Source organism: Jaculus jaculus, chromosome 3, assembly GCF_020740685.1.
Source record: "Jaculus jaculus isolate mJacJac1 chromosome 3, mJacJac1.mat.Y.cur, whole genome shotgun sequence".
In the NCBI taxonomy this organism is placed as follows: Eukaryota; Metazoa; Chordata; class Mammalia; order Rodentia; family Dipodidae; genus Jaculus; species Jaculus jaculus.
Window position 1 is genome coordinate 33,159,343 of NC_059104.1, and position 26,856 is coordinate 33,186,198.

Below are 26,856 nucleotides of genomic sequence, written 5' to 3' on the forward strand. Positions count from 1 at the left end.
TATGATGGCCGGGAAATATGGTAGAGCAGAGGTGGTGGCACACGCCTTTAATCCCAGCACGTGGGAGACAGAGGTAGGAGGATCACTGTGAGTTCAAGGCCACCCTGAGACTACATAGTGAATTCCAGGCCATACTGAGTTAGAGCAGGACTCTGCCTTGAAAAACCAAAAGAAAAAAAAAAAAGTTGTGGGAGGAAATACTTCAATCTCCTATAATGTATCAGCATCCCCTGCTCTTAATGACACTGGGAATATTAAAATTAAGGTTATTTAATTATTGGTTTTATGCTAAGGGTAGATGTAATGCCCTTTAAATATCTCAAGTACAATTTCAAATTACTTTTTAAAATGTAAATTAAAATTACTTAATTTTGAAGTAATTTGTATACTGCTTGTATTCTGATTCATGTTTTTCATTTTATTTAAAGTTGTTAGGGATAAGTTTAAATTTGGAGTTTGTTTTTTATTTATGATTTATTTATTTTATTTATTTATATTATTTTATAATTTTGTTTATAATTACATATTCCAAAATCAAATTATACAGCAAATTTAGCTTGCATCTTTGTACCTTCATTCTGTTCCCTTCTTTTTCTGCATTGTAATGTGCTTTTGTTTTATCATTTTGTTCAAGTATGTGCATGTGCATTCATGTTCTTTTGCCTATTGCCAGGTGACATTCCCAGAATGTGTTAGGTGGATGACAGTCGAATTTGACCCTCAGTGTGGTACTGCACAGTCAGAAGATGTCCTTCGTTTGTTGATTCCTGTCAGAACTTTTCAGAATTCAGGATATGGACCAAAATTGGCATCTGTTCATGAAAATCTTAATTCATGGATAGAATTAAAGAAATTTTCCGGATCCTCTGGTTGGCCTTCTATGGTATTAGTGTTGCCAGGTGAGTGTTTTCTGTTGAATAGAATGAAATGGGTACATGTGTACATTCAGCATGCAGTAGTGAAGAGTGTTTATTTGTAAATTATTAAAGAAGGATATATCTGGATTACAGTTGAGGAGTACATAAGAAGTGATGGTTACAGGGCATGATCTGAATTTTGGAGGAGAAATTGTTTTGAGGATTTTATTTGGTGAAAAACTGTTAATACTGAGGAGTAGCTTTTTGGGTAGTTGGGGCCAAAGTATGGAAAAAATAGAATACATATTGGATCATTTATTTTCCCAGTTAGTATTAAATTTTGAGAATTTTCAAATCTAAGAACCCAACTCACTAAGAAGAGAAAATGTGTATATTTGGGCCGGGCATGGTGGCTCACACCTTTAATTCCAGCAGAGGTAGGAGGATCACCGTGAGTTCAAGGCCACCCTGAGACTACATAGTGAATTCCAGGTCAGCTTAGGGTAGAGTGAGACCCTACCTCAAACCGCCCCCCCAAAAAGAAAAGACAATATGTGTAGTTGTGTGAGTGTGTATGAGAGAGAAAGAATAAGTATATGGACTTATTTCTAAAATTCACGTCTTCTTTTAAAGGGTAGTTGTTTTGAAAACTCTTATCTCTACAGTGTCTTTTTTATTATTATTAATTAGTTTTGTACTCAGTGAATATAGTCAAGTTGGTACCATTGTTAGCCTCCTCCATGTCCTAACCCTTCCCCTTGGCCCCTCGTTGTTGAGGTATATGGGTCTTGCATTCTGGAGTTAGCCCACAGTTACAGGTAGGAGAAAATGTCTCTGCATATCATGACCCAATGTGTGGCTCTGACATTCTTTCCACCCCCTCTTCCTCAAAATTTCCCTAAGCCATGTTGGGTTCATTTGGGGTCTGCTTCAGTGATGAGGTGTTGGGAGCCTCTGTGTCTCTGGATATCTAATTTGGTAGGAGTTGATTTTTCTCTGTCTATCTCTTTCACCTTTGTGCTGGTTCCAGGTTCACCAAGAAAATAGCACCCTTGCTTGTTTCGCCAATTATTCTTAGTTTCAGCTGGGGCCCTTTTGGGGTATGATGGGGTGGTTCTCTCCTTAGGATCTGCATCTGTCTGAAAAAGAGAAGCAGATTCTCCAATGGAGAGTAAAGTTAGCACCAGATAAATGGGATAACTCTTATTTTTTTTTAATAGAGAATTTAATAGGTGTAGGCCCTGTTGTAGCCCATGATTGGTGGTAGCTTGATAGTGGAGAGCAGGCTCATGTTTGGATATGGTTCCAACATGCTTCCCAGCTCCAGCTATGGGGTCCCATTCCACTGAGCGGATCAGTTAGCCAAATCAAGAGCAGTTGGTTTCCCACCATGGCTGTGCACCACTATTGCACTTGTGTGAGCATCACAACAGGTTATTTGCTGTTAAGTAGGTGAGACCATGAGTTTTTTGGACAGATATTGGTCATCACAAATCTAGACCCAAATGGCAATGGTACCATAAAATTCTACATCCTAAAAGGCAGACCAAATGGTTGAACCTTCACCAGGCCCTTAGAGGGAACACCTGAGTCACAAGGCACTGAAGAAGATATCATGAAGTGTCTTTTGTTTTTTAACAAATCTATCATGGTTACTTTTTTTATCCTTTAAATTAATTTCCTTAAAAAATTCAGACCCTTGGGCTGGAGAGATGGCTTAGCAGTTAAGCACTTGCCTGTGAAACCTAAGGACCCCGGTTCAAGGCTCTATTCTCCAGGACCCATGTTAGCCAGATGCACAAGGGGGCACACGCGTCTGGAGTTCGTTTGCAGTGGCCAGAGGCCCTGGCGTGCCCATTCTGTCTCTCTCTCTGCCTCTTTCTCTCTCTGTCCATCACTTTCAAATAAATAAAAATAAACAAAAAAAATTAAAAAAAACATTCAGACCCTTCTTTGACTGTGACCTTGATTTGATTGATGGATTGGTTCGTTGGTTGATCACTAAAGATCAGAAGAAAAACAAATGCCAATGTAGATTATCTAATTTGAAACAGAAAAGACTAGGTCACCTCAGTAATTGACATCGATAAATGCATATATATAACTTAAAAATAGGATATTTGATTAAGGAGGGGAATTTGATTATAATGAAAAATAAGAACCATTTACTAGGGATGATTCTTTTGTTGTTAGTATTAATTTTAGCATGGTTTGCTCAAGTAAACAGAGAACTTTCCCTAAAAAAGACTTATTTGGTGTTTTGTATCTGAATTTTTAATAGATTTTTTAAGAAACTAGAATTATTTTTTCTATACCTATCTTACCATTAAGCATCTCATATTTATATATAATATATATGTAATATATATATAATATATATGTAATATATATATAATATACACATACACATATATATATAATATGAATATATATATAAGAGTATATATGTTTGGTTCTTTGAGGTAGGGTCTCACTCTAGGTCAGGCTAACCTGGAATTCACGATGTAATCTCAGGGAGGCCTCAAACTCATAGTAATTCTCCTACCCCTGCTTCCTGAGTGCTGGGATTAAAGGTTATGCCACCATGCCCAGCTAAAAATATTTTATTTATGTACAAGCAGAGAGATACATACAGAGAGATGAAGGAGAGTATGAATGCATCAGGGCCTCTGCCACTTGGGCAAACAAACTCCCCACACATGAGCCACTTTGTGTATTTGGCTTATATAGGTACTAGGGAACCAAGCCCAAGTCACCTAGGCTTTGCAGGCAAGTGTCTTAACTGCTGAGCCATCTCTCCAGCTCCCTGTTTTGTTTTTTTAAATATATATATATTTTTTTATGTGGGAGAGAGAATGGGCATGTCAGGGCCTCTTGCTCTTGCAAACAAACTTCAGATATATATGTCACTGTAGTATCTGGCTTTATATGGGCACTGGGTATTGAAACCTGGCTGTTAGGTTTTGCAAGCAAGCACCTTTAATGAGTTAGCCAACTCCCTAGCCATTATTAGTATCAGATTTTTATAGTTACATGTTGATATGATACACATTGATAAAATGATTATTAAACCAGATGTGGTGGTACATATCTTTAATCCCAGCACTCCGGAGGCAGGGGTAGGAGGATCACTAATTGGAGGTCAGTCTGGAACTACAGAGTTCCACGTCAGCCCCTAGACTACAGTGAGACCCTACTTTGAAGAAATAAACAACCTAAAAATAAAAATAATATTTTAATTATTCTTTCAGATTTTTACCTTAATGCTGTGTGTGTGTGTGTTTATGTATGTATATATAATTTGTTTTGTTTACAGGAAATGAGGCCCTTTTTTCATTAGAAACTGCTTCAGATTATGTTAAAGATGACAAAGCTTCCTTTTATGGCTTTAAGTGTTTTGCAATTGGTTATGAATTTAGTCCTGGACCTGATGAGGTAAGAATAAATTATCTTTTCATTCTGTTAAGGAAAATTGTGCATTTAAAGGCTCCTATTGACATACATTGCCTTGTTACTCATACTTAAGTTGTTAATTCCTTTTAATATTGGGTTTATAATTTAAAATACTTTGTTGTTATCTGTGTGCAGCAATCATTTGCTACTTTTAATACATGAATAAAATTCATGTTATATACAACATGAGCAAGTATAAAAGCATAATTGTGAAATATAACTATGTCATCCCTGAACCTGCTCAAATGGCTATATCTTCCTGAGTATATTGAACTTGAGATTTTATAAAGGGACTGACTTCATAGATTTAATTTTTTTAAATCATACACTAAAATAAAACCATGACCATATGCTTTCTAAATATGAAATATTGTTTTGGTAATAAATCTGTAAACCTAAATTTTCTGGCCAGCATATGGTATAACTTTAAATCTCTTTCACTCTCAAGAATTTTCTGATGCATGCTTCTTTCTAGTTTCAAAGATGATCTATTCAAACATTTTTTAAAGTAAATTTTATATAATTCTATAGGGAGTTATTCAGTTGGAAAAAGAATTAGCCAATCTTGGTGGGGTTTGTGCAGCAGCTTTGATGAAAAAGGACCTAGCACTTCCTATTGGTAAGTCTGCTTAAATGCTAGATATTGCTGATGATTCAGAAGGAATTTTGAGATAAAATACGTTTATTACAGAATATAAGAAAATAGGTTTTAAAGATGAATTATATATGCTCATGAGCAATAACTGTTTACTATACCAATGGTCTTTTTGTTTAAATGGAGACTGAAGAGTACCCTAAAACTTTTTGTATTTACTCAAACCCATGCATGTGCCTATCACCCGTATGCCAAACATTAGGCTAAACCCTGGGTATTCATTATTGAATTAAAAGTTTGAGCCATATCTAGATATCCTAAGGTAAATATTACATAGACAATTGATTGTCTGAAGATAAAGGGACAAGACAATTAAAACACCATTTCTACATAGATGTTATTTTACAATAGCCCAGGATTATAACTAGAACTGGACCATTTCAAAGGCAAGCAGCACCAGAAGAAGAGTGATGAGGTGAGCAGCAGTAAGGAGGAGAACGACTGGGATGCAGGCATTCATGGCACTTTTGTATGCTGCTGTGACGTTAACTGTAGTCTATGGATGCATTTAATTAATTATGTACCTAATAAATTAGAAAATGCAAGAAGATAATGCCTGTCAAATAGACTGAGAGAGAGTGGAAAGTGAGGAGGAGAGGCCAGGTTGAATATAGATAGCTCTCTAGATGCATTTTCATGTAGTGAAGAGGCAGTGACAGAATGTACTTCAATACAGAGCAAATTTATGTCATGTAAAAATTATAATCAAGAGGGTAACAGTGTAAACTTTAGAAATGCTTAATAATCTAATTCTATTATGTTTATACAGTGTTTACCATTGTATTTTCACAGTATTTTGGATTAAAAGATACTATTATATTCTTCTAATTATTACCCTATAAGTCTATATTTCCTCTGGTGACAGTCTTCTCATTCCATCCTTTATTTATTTCTACTTTTTCTGGTTCTTTTTCTTTCTTACTTCCCCCTCTCAGTTGGCCCCTTTGTGTTCTCCATCACCTTGACCCTTCTTAGTAGTAGTATATTTGTGTGACAGCATTCTGTTCTGTCATCCTCTGTTTATGTGATGAAAATTGTCAGTGCTTCCTTTGGTGGAACTTTGGTAATAGATATTAAAAGTTTACATGTTTATATCTTTTGCAATATGTTTTAATATATGCACAGCTGTTTAAAAATATATGTTGAATAAAGGATTTTGATATAGTAGTGATATGGATTGCAAAACCCAGCAACAACCAAAGTGTCCTTTGAGGCCTTGTTAGACAAGCAGTTACATATCCATACACTGGGAATCTATATGACCTGACAAATGATATTAAATGAGAAAAGCAAGTTACAGAATAAGGCACTGTTTAATGTATTACATTATTTATGTACAAGTGAATGCATGTTTACTTGTGTGTATGTTGACCTTTATACAGAGTTAGGACTTGCATGTGGTTTCTAGAGGTATAATACATAAGAAACTACTGAATGAATTGGGAGAGATGTGTTAATTGAAAAGAGGTTGAATTATTTTTCTACATTTTAAATTTTATTTGAATATTTTCCCAGAACTTCATTAACACTTTATAACTTAAACTGTCAAAGAAAAAGTCATTGTCTAAAATGGTTTGTTTCAATATGAAGAAGCAAGCAAATACCTAAGGGATGAAGTCATTACCTTATGTTCTTATCTGAGTCATTGAACATACTGTATATTTTAAAGTGTAAAATATTGGTATTTATACAGAATGATAAACCTTTTGACTCTATAGTAGCAAAATTATGAAAGAAAAATGTAATGAATGCAAATACAAGAAAAGTTATTAATATATTTCATTGAAACGTTTCACTTGCATAATAGGTAATGAATTGGAGGAAGATCTTGAAATTCTTGAAGAGGCTGCATTGCAGGTATTGTCCCAAACTTTGTTCACTAGTCTAAAGGCAGTATTTTCATAACATCAACCTTATTTGTCACAAATGCAAGGTTTAGTTTTTAAGTGCCTCATTCTATTCACCTGAAGGGATAGAGTCACAAAGCTCAGCTAGATGTCTGCTGGGTTCTGATTCTGGAGCTAGATTTTTTTAAAAAAAGTCCTGTGGTAGGAAGAAGAGCAAGATTGCAAGGGACATACTTCAGAGCTGTGGATATTTCAGTTGTTCCTTGAAAGAATCTTTAAAAATACTAGCCAGGCATGGTGGCATACACCTTTAATCCCAGCCCTCGGGAGGCAGAGGTAGGAGGATCACCTTGAGTTGCAGGCCACCCTGAGACTACATAGTGAATTCCAGGTCAGCCTGAGCTAGAATGAAACCCCTACCTCATAAAAAAACATATATACATATTATTTATTTTGGGCTGGGAATGGTAGTGCACGCCTTTAATCCCAGCATTCAGGGGGCAAAGGTAGGAGGATTGCTGTGATTCAAGGCCATCCTGAGAATACGTAGTGAGTTCCAGGTCAGCCTGGGCTAGTGTGAAACCCTACCTAAAAAAAAAAAAAAAAATTATTTATTGTATTTGAGAGAGAGATGTAGAAAGAGAAATTGAGAATGGGTGCTCCAGGGCTTCCTGCCACTGCAGATAAATTCCAGATGTATGCACCACAGTGTGCATCTGCCTTTACTTGGGTACTGGGTCATTGAACCCATATCCTAAGGCTTTGCAAGCAAGTACTTCAGTCACTCAAGCACCTATCTAGCCCAATTTAAAGAAGTTTATCTTGCCACTAGCAGAAGGAAAAAGGCATTTCACAATCAAACCTAGAAGTATATGGTTATATTATAAATGCAAATAAATATATATTAACATTATATATTCGTGTATACAGCTGGCAAGTTCAGACTATTATAGACCTATATTTCATAGTGTTGTAGAGCCAACTTGCTGTAAGAAATTGGAGCCATCAATTTGTTGCTGCTTTTTGTTTATGTAGACATTAGTTAAGTACCTTTGACATTGGAATGGAAATGCATGAATATTGTATTTCAGTTAAAGTTCTGATTTGGATTTGTCATGACAATATATAATCTTTTATTACTTAAGATTACTAATAGTCTGCTACATTCTTCTCTTAGCTTGAAAAATCTGAATTTAGCTAGCTAGCAGTAACTAATAGGATGGGAGGAGCATCAGGCTCTGTAACCAGCAAATAATAATATCTACTTTGAATGCAGTAATTCAATATCAGTCTAAGGGCTTGGGTTTTACATTGAGTTCCTGAAGGGAGTTGTTTCATTTTAAGTTGTCACGCATTACTTTAAATGTTGCACTTATCTTCACCTTATTTAATTGCCGAAGATTCTCTCTACTGTAAAGAAAATTGAAGCACTGAGTACATAGATAACTACCCAAGATCACAGAGTTGGAATTCAACCTCTGGCATTTTGCTGACAAAGTCCATGATTTTGACCACTTTGCTCCAATCATAGATAGCCATGGTATTTTCACCATTATAAAAAAAAAAAAAAAAAAAAAAAAAAAAAAACTTAGAGGGCTGGAGAGATGGCTTAGAGGTTTAGGCACTTGCCTGCAAAGCCAAATGACCTCGATTTCTTTCCCCAGCACCCATGTAAGCCAGGTGCACTCGGTGGCACATGCATCTGGAATTCATTTGCAGTGGCTGGAAGCCCTGTCACACCCATTCTTTCTCTCCCCACCTCTTTTCCTCTCTCAAATAAATAAATAAAAATATTTTTTAAAATACCTTTGGGATTTTACAAACATACCAACTTGTGTGTATGCGTGTGTTTGTTTGTGTGTATGTTCAATATTCTTTGGTCTTCAGAATACAAAAATAATAAACATTTCATAAACATTATGTCAGACAGTATTCACATTTGGTGTAGCCTCATACATTATCATCATTTCAAAGATTTAGGCTAGTTAAAAAGAAATCATTATTAGCTACTATTCAAGGAAAACTATTGTCATAAATTTACTATCATTTTAGTATATAGTTGTTGTGACATAACAGATATAAATGCCTTGTATTTGTCAAACAGTGTAGCAAATGTTTTATGAATGTTTTTTAACTTAAAACTTTATAGTGAACAAGTAAAAGAGGTATTATTTGATCACCAATCAGAACATTTTGCTGATTCAGGGATGGTAGGTTGTTAGTTCACAAACTTAACAGCAATATAATTATCTCAGAGCTAGGATTTGCACTCAAATCTGTTTGGCCCTTAAGAGGATATTTTTGTGGTTTTGCATGGCTTATTGAATTCATAAGGTACTATTGTATATTTATAGCCTTGGAAAGTATAACATTTTTTAGGAAAGGTTCAATTTTTTTCCTGGAGTTTTAGCATCTTGAGCAGTTTTTCAAAAACAAGGTTTGGGCAGGAGAGGTGGCTTAGTGGTTAAGGCACTTGCTTGTAAAGCCAAAGGACCCAGGTGCAACTCCCCATGACTCACTTCAGTCAGATGCACAAGGGGGCACATGTGTCTAAAGTTTGTTTGCAGTGACTTGGAGGCCCTGGTGCATCCATTCTCTCTCTTTATTTCTACCTGCCTCTCTCTCTGAAATAAATACATAAGGTTTGCCTAACAGATAAGTAAAAACTAAGATTTCCTTTAATAAGATTCTGTATAGACATAGTCTTCCAGCCACTTTGATTCCAGTAGAGAGCTACCCAAGATAGCAGGCTTGAATTACCAGTGCTCATAGCCAAGAAGGTACACTCAAAAATCAGATTTCCACTGCTGACAAAGGAGAGCATAGGAGGAAGCATACCATTTCATCTAATATGAAAATCTCTGATAGGTGGATGGTTTTTAAGGAGAACAAAAAGATGAACTATTATTTGTGTTTCCCTCCTAGGATTTATACTTTATGGGCTAAAGAAAAGGAAAAGGAACACTGATGCATGGGAGAAAATAATTTCACTAAGGCATACCAAAAAGATATGCATGGGTAGATATATGTGTGTGTGTGTGTGTGTGTGTGTGTGTGTGTGTGTGTGTGTGTGTGCGCGCGCGCGCGCGCGCGCATGAATGATATAAAAAAGAGGCATAGGCAGGAAGTCAACCTGGACAACATAGTAAACTGAGTAAGTGATTAAGTGAAATACATAAATTCACCTTTTTTTAAACCCAACAGGTGTGCAAAACACACTCTGGTATTCTTGGAAAGGGATTGGCTCTTTCCCACTCACCAACTATATTAGAGGCACTTGAAGGAAACTTACCACTTCAAATCCAAAGCAACGAGCAGTCCTTTCTGGATGACTTCATTGCTTGTGTCCCAGGATCAAGTGGGGGAAGACTGGCAAGGTACCTTTAATACTGCCATTGCCTGCTTATAAGGGCACGCTTGTAGGAGAAGTGAAACAAGAAAGGCCCATTGTGCTGGTAATGCTGCCTCCAGTAATTTGGCTGATGATATTGACAGTTGCTAAGTAATTCTAGTTTGTTCCATTTGCTATTTTAGAATGGAAATGAAAATATGCTAGCTTGTGTTATTTTACTAATGAAAAATAAAAATTTGGGCTGGAGAGATGGCTTAGCGGTTAAGCGCTTGCCTGTGAAGCCTAAGGACCCCGGTTCGAGGCTCGGTTCCCCAGGTCCCACGTTAGCCAGATGCACAAGGGGGCACACGTGTCTGGAGTTCGTTTGCAGAGGCTGGAAGCCCTGGCGTGCCCATTCTCTCTCTCTCTCCCTCTATCTGTCGTTCTCTCTGTGTCTGTTGCTCTCAAATAAATAAGTAAATTAAATTAAAAAAAATTAAACTTACTGATTTTAATTTTAGACTTTTAGAGTTTGCTGCTTAGTATTTAAAGTTGAGTAGAATAATAGATCTTAACTGCTAGGTTTGTAGTTACCTGTATAGTGTATGATAGAATTTCTTATGACTCGTCTCATAGGACAACTTGAATGTGAGTTGTGGAATGAATTCAGGAATTGATATCACAAACATTTACAGGGAAGCACTAAGGGAGAAGCTGTATAAGGAAAGGACAGACTTATGTAGCTGTCCTGCTTTTGTACCGCAGCTGTTCTTCTCAAGGCTCTCAGATTGATGAGGAAAGCGAGGCTCTCTTAGCAAGAACGGAAGGCCTTACGGCTTCAAATTAGCCATAACCTGAATTTATTTTAGGGGTATTATAAGGTGAAATATCCAGTTTTCTGAATTTAAAATTGTTTTGTATTGTACATAAACATCAAAAGTTTCAGGGGTTTTTGTTTTAATGAATTTTTCAGTAACTGTTTCCAAGGAAACACTTGTGATTATCACTGAGTCATGAGTAAAGATATTGATTTACTATTTTGTTCAATACAAGTTTTGAATATTTGGCTTTATTCTATGTTACATTGAAAAAGCTGGTGAATATTTGCTTTTGTTTTGTATTATTTTCCACTACATGTAGATGGCTGCAGCCAGATTCCTATGCTGATCCTCAGAAAACATCACTGATCTTAAATAAGGATGATATTCGGTGTGGGTGGCCTACGATAATAACTGTTCAGACAAAAGACCAGTATGGAGACGTGGTACATGTTCCCAATATGAAGGTAATCCTGTCTGAATTAAGTTATGAGATGTCTGTACATTGATGCTATAAGTGGTAAGAGTTTAGGGAAGACAAGAGCTCAGAGCCCACTTGCTCTTTCTTCTTTGTCTATAATGGAAGACAATGAAAAGTTGTTTAAATGATTGGTTTATATTAATCTCTAGTGTCCAAGTCATATACTAAATGCTACAAAGATCTCAAAGGAAGTATAAGAAAGTGTCTGTATAGAGTTACTAGGCAAAAGAATAGACCTTAGTAGATTGGAATTCAGCTAGCAAGTGAAAGAACACAGTTTTAATTATTGTGTATGTATATTAAGAGACCCAAGTAAATTCTTTATTTGATATTACTGAAATCATATTCTTAAAAGAATATTGATACTTATGAAATGAATTAGAAAAATACGGCTTTGGGTTATAAAAGGATGAGGAAGGGGTCTGGAGAAATGGCTTAGCAATTAAGTGTGCTTCCTGGGCAAGCAAAAATGCTTGAGAGGCCCACACAAAACATCTGGATATGGCCACATACTTGTGACCCCCCCCATCCCACGGCTGCAGGAAAGCAGAGACCTGAGAATCTTGGAGTCCCCCAAGCACAGATAAAGCAATTTGGTTCTCTGGATATTATGCTTTTATCTCCTACCCCCTCCCCCCACCACTGAGGCAAAAGTATTGGGCTCATCAAGGGCAATATACCATACATACACACACACACACACACACACACACACACACACACACTCCTCACATTACACACACATGAGCAAAAATTTAAGGATGTAGTTGTATGCCATATTGATTCTTTATATATACAGCTTATATGAGGCATGAGCTAATAAGGCTATTCATATCATAATGCATATAATACATTTCTTAGTGATATCTATTGATAACAAATATCTCATTTGAACTATTTAAACCATATTTTGTATTTCTGAAAAAGTAGATTTTGAATGAAAATTTGCATAGACATTCCCTAACTTTTTTCCCTCCAAAGTTGAATTATAAGATGATTTGGCTTTTTGGTGCTTAGAGTATCTTAAAATAAATTATCCCTTTTTGCACAGAGTGGCTAAATTTTCTTTAATATTATCATGATAAAATCATTAATGTAGCATGAGTAAGAAAAATGCCAGTGTAAGCTCTTTGAGTCAGGAAAAAGTGGGTAAAAACACAATTGTTCAGACCAGGTAAGGTCAAATAATTAAAGTGTATAGAAAACCATTTAACCAACCTGTCTTTCCAGTGTCTTTTAAATTTTCACTGACTCACAATTAAAACTAGTATCACTAGGATGGAGAAATGACTTAGATGTTCATGCACTTGCCTGCAAAGCCTGACAACCTGAGTTTGATTCCTCAGTACCAATGTAAAGCCAGATACACAAAGTGGCCCATGTATCTAGAGTCCACTTGCAGTGGCTTGAGGCCCTGTCTTCTGTCTCTCTGCTTAAAAATAAATAAGTAATGAATTAATATTATGACCTGAGCAAATGATGAAATACTATAGTCAAATGTATACATATATTACACAGTACACACATACAGACACTTTGATATGTTCTCATCTTTTTTATTGTTGTTGTTTATTTTATTTATTTATTTGAGAGTGACAGAAAAAAGCAGAGAGAGAGAGAATGGGCGTGCCAGGGCTTCCAGCCACTGCAAACCAACTGCAGACATGCGCCCCCTTGTGCATCTGGCTAACATAGGTCCTGGGGAATTGAACCTTGAACCCAGGTCCTTAGGCTTCACAGGCAGCACTTAACCACTAAGCCATCTCTCAGCCCTCATCTTTATTTACTTATTTATTTATTTTTATGTGACAGGGTCTTCTTAGGTTACCCAGGCTGACTGGCACTGAACTTGTGACCCTGTTCTGTTGCCCTAGCCTCCCAAATGTGTATTATACATCTGTACCATCATCCCTGCCTCTTCTCTTCTACTTTTTAAAACCCCCACCAACAGTTTTCCACTCGAAATTACTCTACAAAACATGAACACTTCAAAAATTATAAAATAAAATGCTAAACATAGTGACTTAAGTTTATAATCTTAGTAATTGGGAGGCTGAGGCAAAAGGAGCACCATGAGTTCTAGGCCAGCCTGGACTACTTAGCAAGTGTCAGTCCAACCAGGAACTTATCCCAAGTGAAGCAATAATAAGAGGAAAAAAAAAAAGTTGAATGGAGAATACAGTGATCCTAAGAATGTGAAAAATAAATAGCTAGATCACTCTACCTAAGGGCAGAATTTTGATCAGTATAGTAGACAGTACTATATTGAGAGGCTTTGCATATTATGCATTTCTCACTTGAGGGTCTGCAGTTATTAAATCCAGTTTCTATGTTCCTTAAGTGACAGCACTATAATACTGTTTTCCAGGTTAATAGAGCGTTCAACTTATTTTTAATATTCACATTTGTGCTTATAGTATTTCTTCAGCTATGTTTTCTTTCTTGTTCATTCGTTCTTTTCACTTTGATCTGATATGTGGGTTGTTTTATGTTGTGTATTGTCTGAAGGGAATGGTCAAGCAGACCAGTGGCAACCAAACTGACATTGAGTTTAAAATTAGAAGTTGGTTCTTTGAATGTGTCAACAATAATTATGTAATAATATTTGCTTTTTATAATACCATTATTAGGTGGAAGTGAAAGCTGTACCTGTATCTCAGAAAAAAACATCTTTACAGCAAGAGCAAGTAAAGAAATCTCAAAGGATTCCCAGCAGTCCTTCAGTCACAGCAGCGTCTCCTAATACCGACATGACCTTTGGCGGGCTGGCATCACCAAAGCTGGATGTTTCATATGAACCCATGATTGTGAAGGAGGCTCGATATATTGCCATAACAATGATGAAGGTGACTTATTTCTGTGATGATGAGTCTAGACAGATTTTAAACTTGTAACATATTTTTTAAGATGATAACTTTTTAAAGTTCCTTAATCCAGAAGGGTTTTTCATTGGAGAAATTTAAATTGCTTTTTACATATATGTATGTGTGTGCTATATTGGTATGTAGTGCACATGCACGTGTATATGAATAGTATGTGTGTGTGCATATGTGTATGTGTGTATGCATATGCATGTGTAGGCCAGAAGTCGACAACAGGTATATTCCTTAACAGCTCTCCACCCTATTTCTTGAGCCCAGGTCTCTGGCTGAGCCTAGAACTCTGCTATCTGGCTAAGCAGTGAACCTCAGGAATTCCTTCTCTTCGCCTCCCCAGTGCTGTGATTACAAGTGCACATCACCATGCCTAGTACTTCATGTGGGTGCTAGAGATCTGAACTCAGGTCCCCATGCTTGTGTGGCAAGCACCTTACCCACCTAGTGGTCTCCAGCCCCAAATTTAAATTTTTAATTTCCCCAAAAGATATTATGAGTGGTCTTTAGGATATCTAGAATTTATTTTTGTAAACAGTCTTGCCATTTTCCTTTTATTCTTATATGGAGAAACAGTTACTTCAGCACCATTATTGGTTGTTTTATCATTCTACTAACTGAGAATGTTTATAATCATGTTTTGATTGTTCCTATTCTCTTTCTTAAAGGTATATGAAAATTACTCCTTTGAAGAACTGCGTTTTGCGTCACCAACCCCTAAAAGGTAAGGATAATTATTTCAAAGCATAGCTAAATATGTGTTGTGAAGTATTTGAACTAAAATCATCCTGAATTCCATAGTACATGCAACATAGATAAACAAGTTGTGGGATGTTCATATAAGGAAATACTGTTTGGCCATGAAAAATGATGAAACGTTGATACATAGTATCCATGTATAAATTCTGGGATAAACCTTGAAAACATTATAATTTAAAGAGGACAGACATGGAGGGCCTTGCTTTATATAATATCATTGTATGAGGTATCAACAATAGGTAAATCCATGGGAAAATAAAGTAGAATAACTCATTGACAGAATCTAAGGGAGGAAACAGATTTCCTTCTGAGTTGATGAAAATGTTCTAGAACTAAATAGTAGTATTAATTGGACACCTAAGCGACTACTCAGAAAACCATGGAATTGTATATCTTAAACAAAGGAACTTTGTGCTTTATGGCATGTCAATTATATCTTGTTTTTAAAAATTGCTAATAACTTTTCTCATAAGCAAATAGTTTTGAGTTATATTTTATTTGTAGTTATTATTTTTTCTGTTTGAGTTTATTTTGTTTTATTTTTGAAACATGGTGTTGTCATATAGCCCAGGTTGATCTTGAACTCATGATCCCCTGCTACAGCCTCTCAAAACAAGTACTTGGACAAAATAGTTGCATACTTTTGAGAGATTACTTTCATAGGTTTTATCAAAGGTTTGAAATTGAATCTGGGCAACGTTTGTTGCAAATCACAAAACCTTACTAGAAAATGAAGTTTGCTTTGACTTTATTCTGGCTTATATAGAAATCAGTTAAAATGTACAATCTAGGAAGTTTTATGTCAAATTTACAAAGTATTGAAAATGTGTCTTTGGGAATAAGAAAGTAGCATTTTGTTTTTGGTGTAATTGCAGACCCTCCAGTATAGTAGAAGCATTTAGCATTACTAAATAAAAGTAGCCAGTATAAATGTATAGCATGATGAGTAACAACAAGTCACCCAGTGTGATGGACACACCTGTATAGCACTCGGGAAGGTGAAGCAGTAGGATCGCATAGATAGTTACAGGAGTTCAGGTGACTTGTCCTGGGTTCTGGACAGACCACACCATAATAGCACTATCTCCTCCAGCCTCAGATTCATGGAAAGTCCACAGGTAGCCTAGGCTACATAGTAAGACCCTGTCTCAAAAAACAAAGAGAGAAAGGGTAAAATAGAGACAAAGTAGAAAGGAGGAAGAGAGGGATGAAGGGAGAGAAAATAAAGGAAGGGAAACATTTGCTAACAAATAGATATTCATATTTGTTAGGCATCTTACACCTAATTGAAATAGTATCTTGTCTAAGCAGATTAGTATATTCATTAACAATCATTGACCAGTTGTAATGTGGATGGTATTATTAGAAATCATAGGTACACTTTCAAAGAGACATAGTGCTGATTTTCATAGTACTTAAATTACTATGGAGAAACAAACTATAAACAAAATAGTAATAATATGTAGAGTTATTTAGTAAAGTCATGTTAGAAATGAGACAGATTTCCAAAGTAGTTTGGATTGGAAGTGGTTATTTGAGGAACATTAGTGAACTGGATAGAAGATTTGGAGAAGTTCATTCTAGGCTTGATGTCCTTGAGAAACAGAGCCATGGTAGGTCTGGAGAGGAGTGAGCCAGAGGAAAACCCACCAGAGATGAGGTCTGAGAGCTAGACGAGGTTGGTTTTATGTGAGGTAAACTTTTCTGAACAAAGTCATTGACTTAAGCTTTGTACTGACGTATGTGGAGTATTAGAGTGCAGCTTTGCTCATTGGCTCCTTTCTATCTACAGCTGCCCTTAAACTACAGGGTTATAATTAGTAGTTGTGACAAAGGTTTTTGGCCTAATAGACAAAACCATTGATAAATAAAGTATTTCTGGCCCTGATTGTCATAATTTTTAGGAGGCTCATGAAGTCCTAGGCTTTAGCAGATTTTCTGCACTGCATTGTTTTGTGAATTATGTGGGTGAGTGAGAAATACGGTTTTTCCTTAGATATATTGAAGTTGAGAATTCAAATTGCCTCTTGAGTATTTAAGTAGAGATATAACTGGAAATAGTTTGAACCTCTTGGTTAATTTGGAAGTCACTTATATAGAAATGCTCCTTAACACTAAGAGAGACAAATGATCAACTGCAAAGATGCCTTGGGAAAATGAATCCTGTGCCCAAATCTTGGGGAATTTAATAAATTAAAGGGCAATCAGATTAGGAAGAGCAAACCAAACAATAAAACAGAATAGGGGCCAGGAAGGTGGCTCAGTGGTTAAAGATGATTGTGCAAAGAATGCCCAGTAAAATAAAAGCAAAACCAGAAGAAAGCCATAGAAAGAAGCTGACAAACTTTCAAGAAAGTAAGACTTGCCAATTATCAAGTGCTACTGAAAGATTGCTGAGGAGAATTGGCCAGTATATTTGAGGATGCAATGATCATTGATAACCCTACATCAAAAATTACTGTGAATTTGGGGGTAAAAGACTTATTGGAGTTAGTTGAGAAGTGAAATAGAATGAAAAGTATGGAAAGAATGAGTGGGCAGTTCATTAGATAAGTTTTGGTGCAAAAGAGAGAAGAAATATAAGACCTCATTGGAGGGAATTATACTATTAGAGATGACTATAATATTAAGGGTTAAGATAGCACATGCTAGCCGGGCGTGGTGGTGTACGCCTTTAATCCCAGCACATGAGGGAGGCAGAGGTAGGAGGATCTCTGAGAGTTCAAGGCCACCCTGAGACTACATAGTGAATTCCAGGTCAGCCTGAGCCAGTGTGAGACCCTACCTCAAAAACAGCAAGCAAACAAACAAACAAACAAACAAAAGATAGCACATGCTAAAGTTTGTGTGCTACTGGAAATGGTCCAGTAAAGTGGGAGAAGTGAGAAGTGATATATGTATGAGACAGTGATGTGAGCAAGAACTGAAGTGTTGAGGGACTCAGATTCACAGCTGAAATGGAAAATGGTTCTGGATAAAACCTCACCCTGTCACTGTAATAAGAAAGAAGGTAGAGAAGAGTAGGCTTAGCAGTCTGGTTATAACATGGAGGCTATGTCTGCTTGTTTCTATTTCTTCAATGAAGAAAAAAGAAGAAAGTATGATCCTCTGAGAGTTAGAAGAAGTGGCGGTGTTCTGTGGTGAAAGAGAACCGAAATTCAGTTGTTACAAAGTAGAAAAGTACCCTATGACAGGAACAGGAGTACCAGACAGTAGTATAATACAAACTAATCATATATTTGGTGAAATATAATTATCTTAGCTGCTTAATCAAAAATAGATTTTCCAATATTCATCTATTTCTTCCCAGGCCCAGTGAAAATATGCTGATCCGTGTCAACAATGATGGGACTTACTGTGCCAACTGGACTCCAGGGGCTATCGGACTCTATACTATTCATGTGACTATTGATGGCATTGAAATAGGTATATGTGATTTGAAGTAATGTATCTGCAAAGAAGTAGAATCAAAATCATCCTTCTGTTGTAGTTTTGCCCCCTGTGTTATACACAAGGATAGGTTTCACAACTTCATTTTGGCTTCATTATGTCCTTAGTAATGAATATTTAGTACATTGTTAATTCTTAGTGTCTGCTCATGCCTTATAAGTATCATGAGTTCTTCCTTCCATTTCTCAATGTGCCACTCATTGTGATGTCCCCCTTACTGTCTCTAGTACCCTGTGCATGCCCCCCACCTTTCCTCTCTTCCAACTAGGATTAGAGACCATATTACTCATCTCCGTGACCTCCCTGCTAGGCCTGGCATAGAGGGTCTGCTCAAATTCCTTTGTCTCCCATTAAATTTGAAAATATGTTGCTTACATTTTAAGTGGTAATTCTTTTCCTTATTTATAAAATATGTGTAATAGGATAACATGACACGATCCCTTCATAATACATCTCAAGAAATGAAATGTCTCTGATCATGTATTTAGAAAACCGCAAATATACTCTCAGATTAAACATTTATGAAGTGTACATTAACATTTTAAGGATTTTGATAGATTCCGTCTTTAGGAATCTTGCTTTTAATTAAACCTTATTATGAGACATAGCAGGTAGACATCCTGGTAGTCATCCAGGTGATCAGTTCTATATCCAAGGATTTAATCAATTACTGACCAAAAATTAAAAAACAAACAAACAAAAGACATGCGTCTTGGCTGGAGAGATGATACAGAAGTTAAGGTGCTTTCCCACAAAGCCTAATGGCCCAGGATCGATTCCCCAGTACCCACATAAAGCCAGATGCACAAGGTGGTGCATGCATCTGGAGTTTGTTTGCAGTGGCTAGAAGCCCTGACATGCCCATTCTCTTTCTCTCTCTCTCTCTCTCTCTCTCTCTCTCTCTCTCTCTCAAATAACTTTTTTTAAAGTGGTTCTGTAGTAAACAAGCATAGACTATTTCTCTTGCCATGGTTCCCTTAAAAATACTAGTGTATTTACTACTATTAGTTAGTAGAGACGATTTAAAGTACATAAGAAGTTGCAAGTAGATAAAATGCAAACACTGTGCTGTTTTATATAAGAAATTGCTCCTAGAACCAGACCCCCTCATTAACCAAGGGGTTCTGTAATATTGATTAACATTCCGCCATAATATACTAGGACAAAATGTTAAGTTTTAAATGCATTATTATTGTAGTAGATATACAGAGATTCTTTACATTTTGATAGAGTATGTAATTATACAATCAATAAATGAAATTACATCACAGACTTTTTTTTTTTTTATATCTTTTTCCAAAGTAGGGTCTCACTCTAGCCCAGGCTGACCTGGAATTCACTATGGAGCCTCAGGCTGGCCTCAAACTCACGTCAATCCTCCTACCTCTGCCTCCCTAGTGCTGGGATTAAAGGTGTGTGCCACCACACCCGGCCTATATCACAGACTTTTATTTGCCGCCTTGTCATAATCATAGAACCTTTAGATAAGCAAATTTTTATTTGATTCTGACCAAAAACTGTTTGAGGTAAGACAGTTTTCTAAAGGATTGAAAATTATGATTATTGCTGAGATAAAACAGCCAAACAAAGGTCATTTGAAATATACATAGTGGCAGACAAGACGTACAATTACAGCAGGAATCTAAAAGCGCTGGTAGCCAAGTGTGACTTTTGGAATATTTAATCATCCAGTCATAAAGGGAACAGAATTGGTGTGTCTTTTGGATCTAAGCTAAAGGAAGGATATAAGTATGTGTTTACTTAGGATTAACTTTATCCCTCTTCTTCATACTAACTTGACTTTCAACTGCACGACACTTACCCATAGACAAGGGCAGATAATCATTAGATTGAAGGTAATAAAAATAGCAGATATTTATTGAACATTTAATACATGCATGTGGTTCTGCATATACTTTATGTTTGCGATATCATTTCCTTCTCTTAAGGGCTCAGGGAAGCAGTACTGTGATCATTCCCATCTCAGGCATGGAAACAGTAAGGCAAGGAGTTAACATCTTTAATGACAGATTGCAAGATCTTCCTCCTCTTTTTTTTTTAATTGGTCTAATATCATAATTCTCTGACTTTTCTTACAGATGCTGGCCTGGAAGTAAAAGTAAAAGACCCACCAAAAGGAATGATTCCTCCAGGGACTCAGCTTGTCAAACCAAAGGCTGAACCTCAGCCAAATAAGGTCAGGATAGAATGAAGTCAGAACTTGAATTGAAGAAAGATGTTTACATTTTTGCATTTGCACTTAAAAATGGCCATCAATCATCCAATAATTTTTCTAGATTAATTTTGGTATTTGGGTTCTAAATATTCCTGAATCAATTGAGAGGATTTTTTTTTAATATTTTTTGTTCATTTTTTATTTATTTATTTGAGAGTGACAGACAGAGAGAGAGAGACAGATAGAGGGAGAGAGAGAGAATGGGCGAGCCAGGGCTTCCAGCCACTGCAAACGAACTCCAGACGCGTGCGCCCCCTTGTGCATCTGGCTAACGTGGGACCTGGGGAACCGAGCCTCGAACCGGGGTCCTTAGGCTTCACAGGCAAGCACTTAACCACTAAGCCATCTCTCCAGCCCTTGAGAGGATATTTTATAGGCATTTTAGTCATTTCAAGTTATGCATCCTATACTTTTGGGGTTCTTTTTGTGAGTATGTATTAATTTATAGGTGTGTACTTTCTCTTGTTCAAAGTTAGTAATTCACTTTAAAGTCTGTTGAAATTAAATGAAAAAATATTCAAGATAAAATATTGTGTTCCATTAAAATAAAAATCAATTTCCCAACATCTGAACATTAATTACAGGGATATTAGTAGTCTTATTTTTTTAAACAGGTTAGGCCATTGCTTATGTATTTATTTATTTATTTGAGAGAGAGAGGTAGATAGAGAATGGGCACACCAGGTACTCTAGCCACTGCAAAAGAACTCCAGAGGCATGCACCACATGGTGCATCTGGCTTACATGGGTACTGGGGAATCGAACCGGGATCCCTAAGCTTCTCAGGCAAGCACATTAACTACTAAACCATTTCTCCAGCCCTAAACTTCTTATTAAAAAGAAAACAATGAAAATAAACTTTTTCATGCCTTTTTATAGACTACCTTATATCTTTTTGTCATATCTTCAAATTTTAGAAAGAAAGAAACTATAGGTATTTTTTTCTTTTCTCCAGTATACTTTAATATTTAGAAAAAATTTGAAGCCAGGTGTTGTGGTGCACTCCTTTAATCCCAACACTCAGGAGGCAGAGATAGCAGGATCACCATGAGTTCAAGGTCACCCTGAGACTACATAGTATATCCCAGGTCAGCCTGAGCTAGAGTGAAACTGTACCTCAAAAAACCAAACAAATAAAAATTTTGTTTTTAAGATTGTTATAAATATAAATAGTTATTTGCAGAGGGAGACCAGCTAGAAATGATTTTAGAAGGTTTCTTAGAACTGTGGTGCTTTCAGATCTGTTTGGTTTTGTTACTTATTCCTTATGAGATTTGTTACGTATGTTTTCATTTTCTTTGCCATTCTCAGGTTCGAAAATTTGTTGCCAAGGACAGTGCTGGCCTCCGTATCAGGAGTCATCCTTCCCTTCAGAGTGAGCAGATAGGCATAGTTAAAGTCAATGGAACTATCACATTCATTGATGAGGTAATATATAAAGAAACTTGGTAATGTACTTTGAACATAAATTCTTTGTATTGTTTACCCAGTAATAATAACTATAATTATTACCATGTTTTAAAATTACTAGGTTTTAAGCAGTTTGGGAAATGTTTTGAAAATTACTTAACAGGATTTCTTCATGGAGTTTCAGATATTTCTTTTCCTTCAGCAATAAATCTTGAAAAAAAATGTACTTTGCATATCAAGAAAATTCAGTTAAACATGATAATCAGATCCTATAGAAATAGTTATTGAAATTGGGCATATTTGCTTTAAAGAAATTCTTTAAATGTATTTATTTATTTTGTGCTTTAACTTTGGACAGCTCATAGTGTATTTTTATAGTAATAACCAAATAGTTTTTGATTATTAAACTTAAATTTAGGGGAAGGAATACTTGTATTCTTTTGAGAAACATCTAGTTTTACTGTTTAAGCCATTTATATTAAGTGTGATTTCTCTGTACTGTTAAGTCCTAACAGAAATTGTTAGCTACATTCTCATCCTGTGAATTACCATATTGCTTATATTGCTTTGGCATTATTCCTTGCTGCATTTTTGCTTAGAGATTCTATCAAAATTACTTTCTCCCAAACCTAGATACTTAATTACCATTCCCACCATTATTTGTCTGCTTTGTCAGTTTTAACCCTCACCGACCCCATGGGAGTTACAGGAGGACAAGGCTTGTGTTTGCTTGTTTCTTCCTTCAGATCCACAATGATGATGGCGTGTGGCTGAGACTGAATGACGAGACAATAAAGAAGTACGTGCCCAACATGAATGGTCACACTGAAGCCTGGTGCCTGTCTTTTAATCAGCATCTTGGCAAGAGCCTTCTGGTCCCTGTTGATGTAAGTAAAAGCTGGCTTCAGAAAGCGTCATGATTTCACTTGGTCTTCATTGTAGGGCTTTATTTAATTAAGGCTTTTCAGATCTGACATAGCCCACATCTAAGTCACTTTTTAAGTGCTGTGTGATGAGTGGAATTTGGCAAATTTAAAGCCCTTAAATGCTTATTTTGATAAGTCACCAGCAGGAGGTAGTAAATTGAAACAATGGAATGAGAGCAGCTACAATTTTTCTTTTCTCATTTGTACTACTATTTAGAATGCATTCCAAACTAAAATTTAAGAATCACTATGCAGTTAGAAACATAGGTAAATGTTTGTAATGTTGATATTTTGAAGTTAAGTCTCTGTTTTGTCTAAGTCTAAACTTTTTCTGTCTTGCCTTATGTTAATAGAAAATTGGATTTTTAGATTTACATATCTATATAACATTCTATTGATACTAAATCCTACTCTGAGGAAATTTTTTTGGTTTCCGTGATATTGCATTAGTGGCTAGAGCCTATATTTACTGAGTCACTATATAATGAAATGTGGTAGTAACCACATCTCTTTTTAAATTTAACAACCAGGTATCATTTTCTTTCTTTTATTCTCTATGTATGCCTTATGCTCTGCTAATACATAGCACTGCTAAAATTAAAAACCACAAAAACAACCTTTAACTAGTTAACAGTTGACTTTCTTTAAAATTCAGGTATAAAGTTAGCTTATTATATCATACCATTTCCTATGTTGTATTTGTTTTTCTCCTTGCTAGTTAAGAATAATATTCTATAAAACAGTAGATATATAAGATGATGCTTTGGGAAAGAAAAGATTAGGACTTTATATTCTTTTATATATGTTTTATAATAGCTCAGCACAGATATATATACTGATAGGTGTAACAGCAAAAATATTTGATCTGGGTCTGGTGGCACAGGCCTACAATTACAGCTGCTCAAGAGCCAAAGCAGGAGTATTACAAGTTTAAACATGATTAAGCTCCAGAGCTAGTTCAAGGCCAGCCTGGGCAATTCAGGGAGACCTGTCTCAAAATAAAAAGTTTATAAAATGGCTTGTGGTTGGTTACCTCAGTAGTAGAGCACTTGCCTAGCAGCCATGAGGCCTGTGGTTCAGTCCCTAGACTCTTACAAAGAAAAGAAGCAACACTGGAAATGTTGGCCTAGTGTTTACTGAACTTAGGTTCAACAGACAAATCTGCAATCACAATATTAAATTTTAAATCAGATCTTGAATTTACCTTAGACTTGTAAGTATAGTTTAAGATCAGAATTTCGACCCTCTGAAAAAGTGATAAAAATGATTCATTAGGGCTAGAGTTAAAGCACTTGCCTGTGAAGCCTTAGGACCCAGGTTTGATTCCCCAGTACCCACGTAAGCCAGATGTACAGGGCAGTACATGTGTCTGGAGTTTGTTTGTAGAAGCCCTGGCAGGCCCTCCCCTTTCTCTCTCCCTTCTCCCTTCCTCCCTTTCTTTCATAAGTAAGTGAATAAATAAATACAAACTTTTTTTAAAAAAGGATTCATTATAATAGTTGGTAAAATGTCTTAAGTAGCTAGAAACCATTTTCTATTACTATAACCATATATTCTTCTGAATTATGAAATGTAGGGATATTCATTTTGCCTCCTGGGGACACTTTGGACAAAGAAGTAGACCTGTTCCCATTTTTTTCTTTTTCTTTTGTTTGAGACAGGGTCTCATATATCTCAGGCTAGTCACAAAATCACTATGTAGCCAGAAATAACCGTGAACTTCTGATCATCCTGCCTTCACCTCCTGAGTGCTCAGAGAAGCAAGTTAGATACCTAAAAATGTCCATGCATTTACACAAATCACTTTCTATTTAGGCTAAATAGTGTTCATCTTTAAAAAAAAAAAAAAAGAGGCAAGTAGTGGGAATAAAGAAGGGGGGGGAAGGAAAACAGAAAACAAAATTTGTTTGGAAAACACCTGATGAAACCTAATTCATTCATTGTATTCTAATAAAAATAATTTTTAAAAAATGTATGCTGAGGGCTGGAGGTTAAGGTGCTTGCCTGCAAAGCCAAAGGATTGAAGTTCAGTTCCTCAGTGCCAATGAAAGCCAGAAGCACAGGGTGGCACATGCATCTGGAATTCATTTGCAGCAGCTAGAAGCCCTGCCATGCCCATATTCTCTCACTCGCTCTCTATCTCTATCTATTTATCTATCTCTATCTTTCTTTCCCTCTTTCTTGTTCCTTCTCAAATAAGTAAATAAAATATTTTAAAATATGATGATGTTTCTAAATTAGGAACATTAAATATTTGGGCATTAGATGTAAAGGGAAAATGTCATCTTGTGGTGTCACCAAGGATAATTGGTACAATTAGTAAATGTTTCTTCTGTTTGATGGACATTCTTTTGAAACGCCTGATACTTTGCTTAGCAGTACATTGTTACCATACTTTAGGTTTCCTGGTTTTACTTTGCTAATACTTTGCACATATGTTCAAAGCCTGCTTTTAATCTTAATGTCATTAAGTTTTTGCTTAATACAGCAATAGGAAAATTTATCCTTGGATTATTGTACGATGTTTCATTTTATTCTTTACTGTTTCAGTTTCTTAATCAGATTGAAAATAAGAGACAAATTAAAACTAGATTAGTTTATATATATGCTATATTTAATTTTCCCATGCTATAGAGTTTTGCTTTAAAATTGAAAACTCTGCTCTGTGGTTTTCTGTGATTGAAGGGTATTTGATATATGTAGTCATATATTTTCACTATGATAATTATTCATTTATTTAGTGTCTTCTGACATGAGAAACTTATCACCTTAGAATTTTAATTTATTGCCTGTTAATTTAGTTAGATTTTTGATTTCTTTAATTTTGTAATTATCCTTATGTGAGTTTTTGCCTTTAAAATAGTATTTATAAATAAAATGATTTAAACTATTAAACATGTCTCTGTGTGGTAACATAATAATCTATAAAATTATACAATATGAAAGCCAACTCATATGATGTAATAATAAAAATAAAGACCTCAGAGAAATTAATAGTTTCATGAACGTTCAAATCATTAGGCTAAAACATGCCTAAATTTTCCAAAGAAAACTAAGTATTTTTTTTTTATTTCACGTTTCTATTTTGATGAATTTTTGGTACTTGATAAAACTGATTGTAAACTAATATTGCCTAAGAATTTTCTACAGCTATAAGAACTAGAGTAAAAGTATAAAATTTCTATTCATATATAATTAACAGGCAAAATTGATTTTATTGGTAACATTATTACCATAGCTAGTAGTTATGTCAGTTTTGAGTTTAGCTTTCTATTATTGATTCATCAGCCACTTAAATATACACATTGAAATTAAAGATAGGTATAATTTAGTCACCACATTACTTTTTCAGTGCTAAATTCATATGCATTATTTTAATAGTTGCTTTTAATATTCAAATAATGTATGAAAAAATAGAAGCCACTAAGAAAACAAGAGAATCTTAGTGATGTTTTAAGTCAAAGCTCTGCATTATTTTTTGTGTGTGTGTGTGTGAGGGAGCACAACTGTGAACAAACCCTGCAGAAATTGTTGCCTGTGTTGATGAGCCTGTCAGGAAATTGTTTTCCTCCAGAGGAACATCTCAGTACAGTTGGCAAAGTTTCCACTTTACATAAAACCTACCCATTTTTACTTATTGATTTTTAATTTCTTATTTCTATTTATTTATTTATTTATTTATTTATTTATTTATTTATTTATTAGAGGGAGAGACAGAGACAGACAGACAATGGGTATGCCAGGGCATCCAGCTGCTGCA

The 26,856-nt window shown here is 35.7% G+C and overlaps 1 protein-coding gene across 2 annotated transcripts in view; it reads left to right on the plus strand.

Annotated features, from left to right (window-relative positions):
• Mycbp2 (MYC binding protein 2) overlaps window positions 1-26,856 on the plus strand; it is a 263,847-nt gene that overhangs the window by 160,730 nt on the left and 76,261 nt on the right. For both annotated transcript variants that reach the window (XM_045144931.1, XM_004651034.2), the window contains exons 41-52: window positions 674-899; window positions 4,174-4,292; window positions 4,842-4,929; window positions 6,773-6,822; window positions 10,017-10,189; window positions 11,284-11,428; window positions 14,073-14,288; window positions 14,984-15,039; window positions 18,385-18,500; window positions 20,624-20,721; window positions 22,072-22,188; window positions 22,917-23,057. In XM_045144931.1, the coding sequence (XP_045000866.1) occupies window positions 674-899; window positions 4,174-4,292; window positions 4,842-4,929; window positions 6,773-6,822; window positions 10,017-10,189; window positions 11,284-11,428; window positions 14,073-14,288; window positions 14,984-15,039; window positions 18,385-18,500; window positions 20,624-20,721; window positions 22,072-22,188; window positions 22,917-23,057 (1,545 nt within the window). The remainder of the gene's footprint in view (window positions 1-673; window positions 900-4,173; window positions 4,293-4,841; window positions 4,930-6,772; window positions 6,823-10,016; window positions 10,190-11,283; window positions 11,429-14,072; window positions 14,289-14,983; window positions 15,040-18,384; window positions 18,501-20,623; window positions 20,722-22,071; window positions 22,189-22,916; window positions 23,058-26,856) is intronic.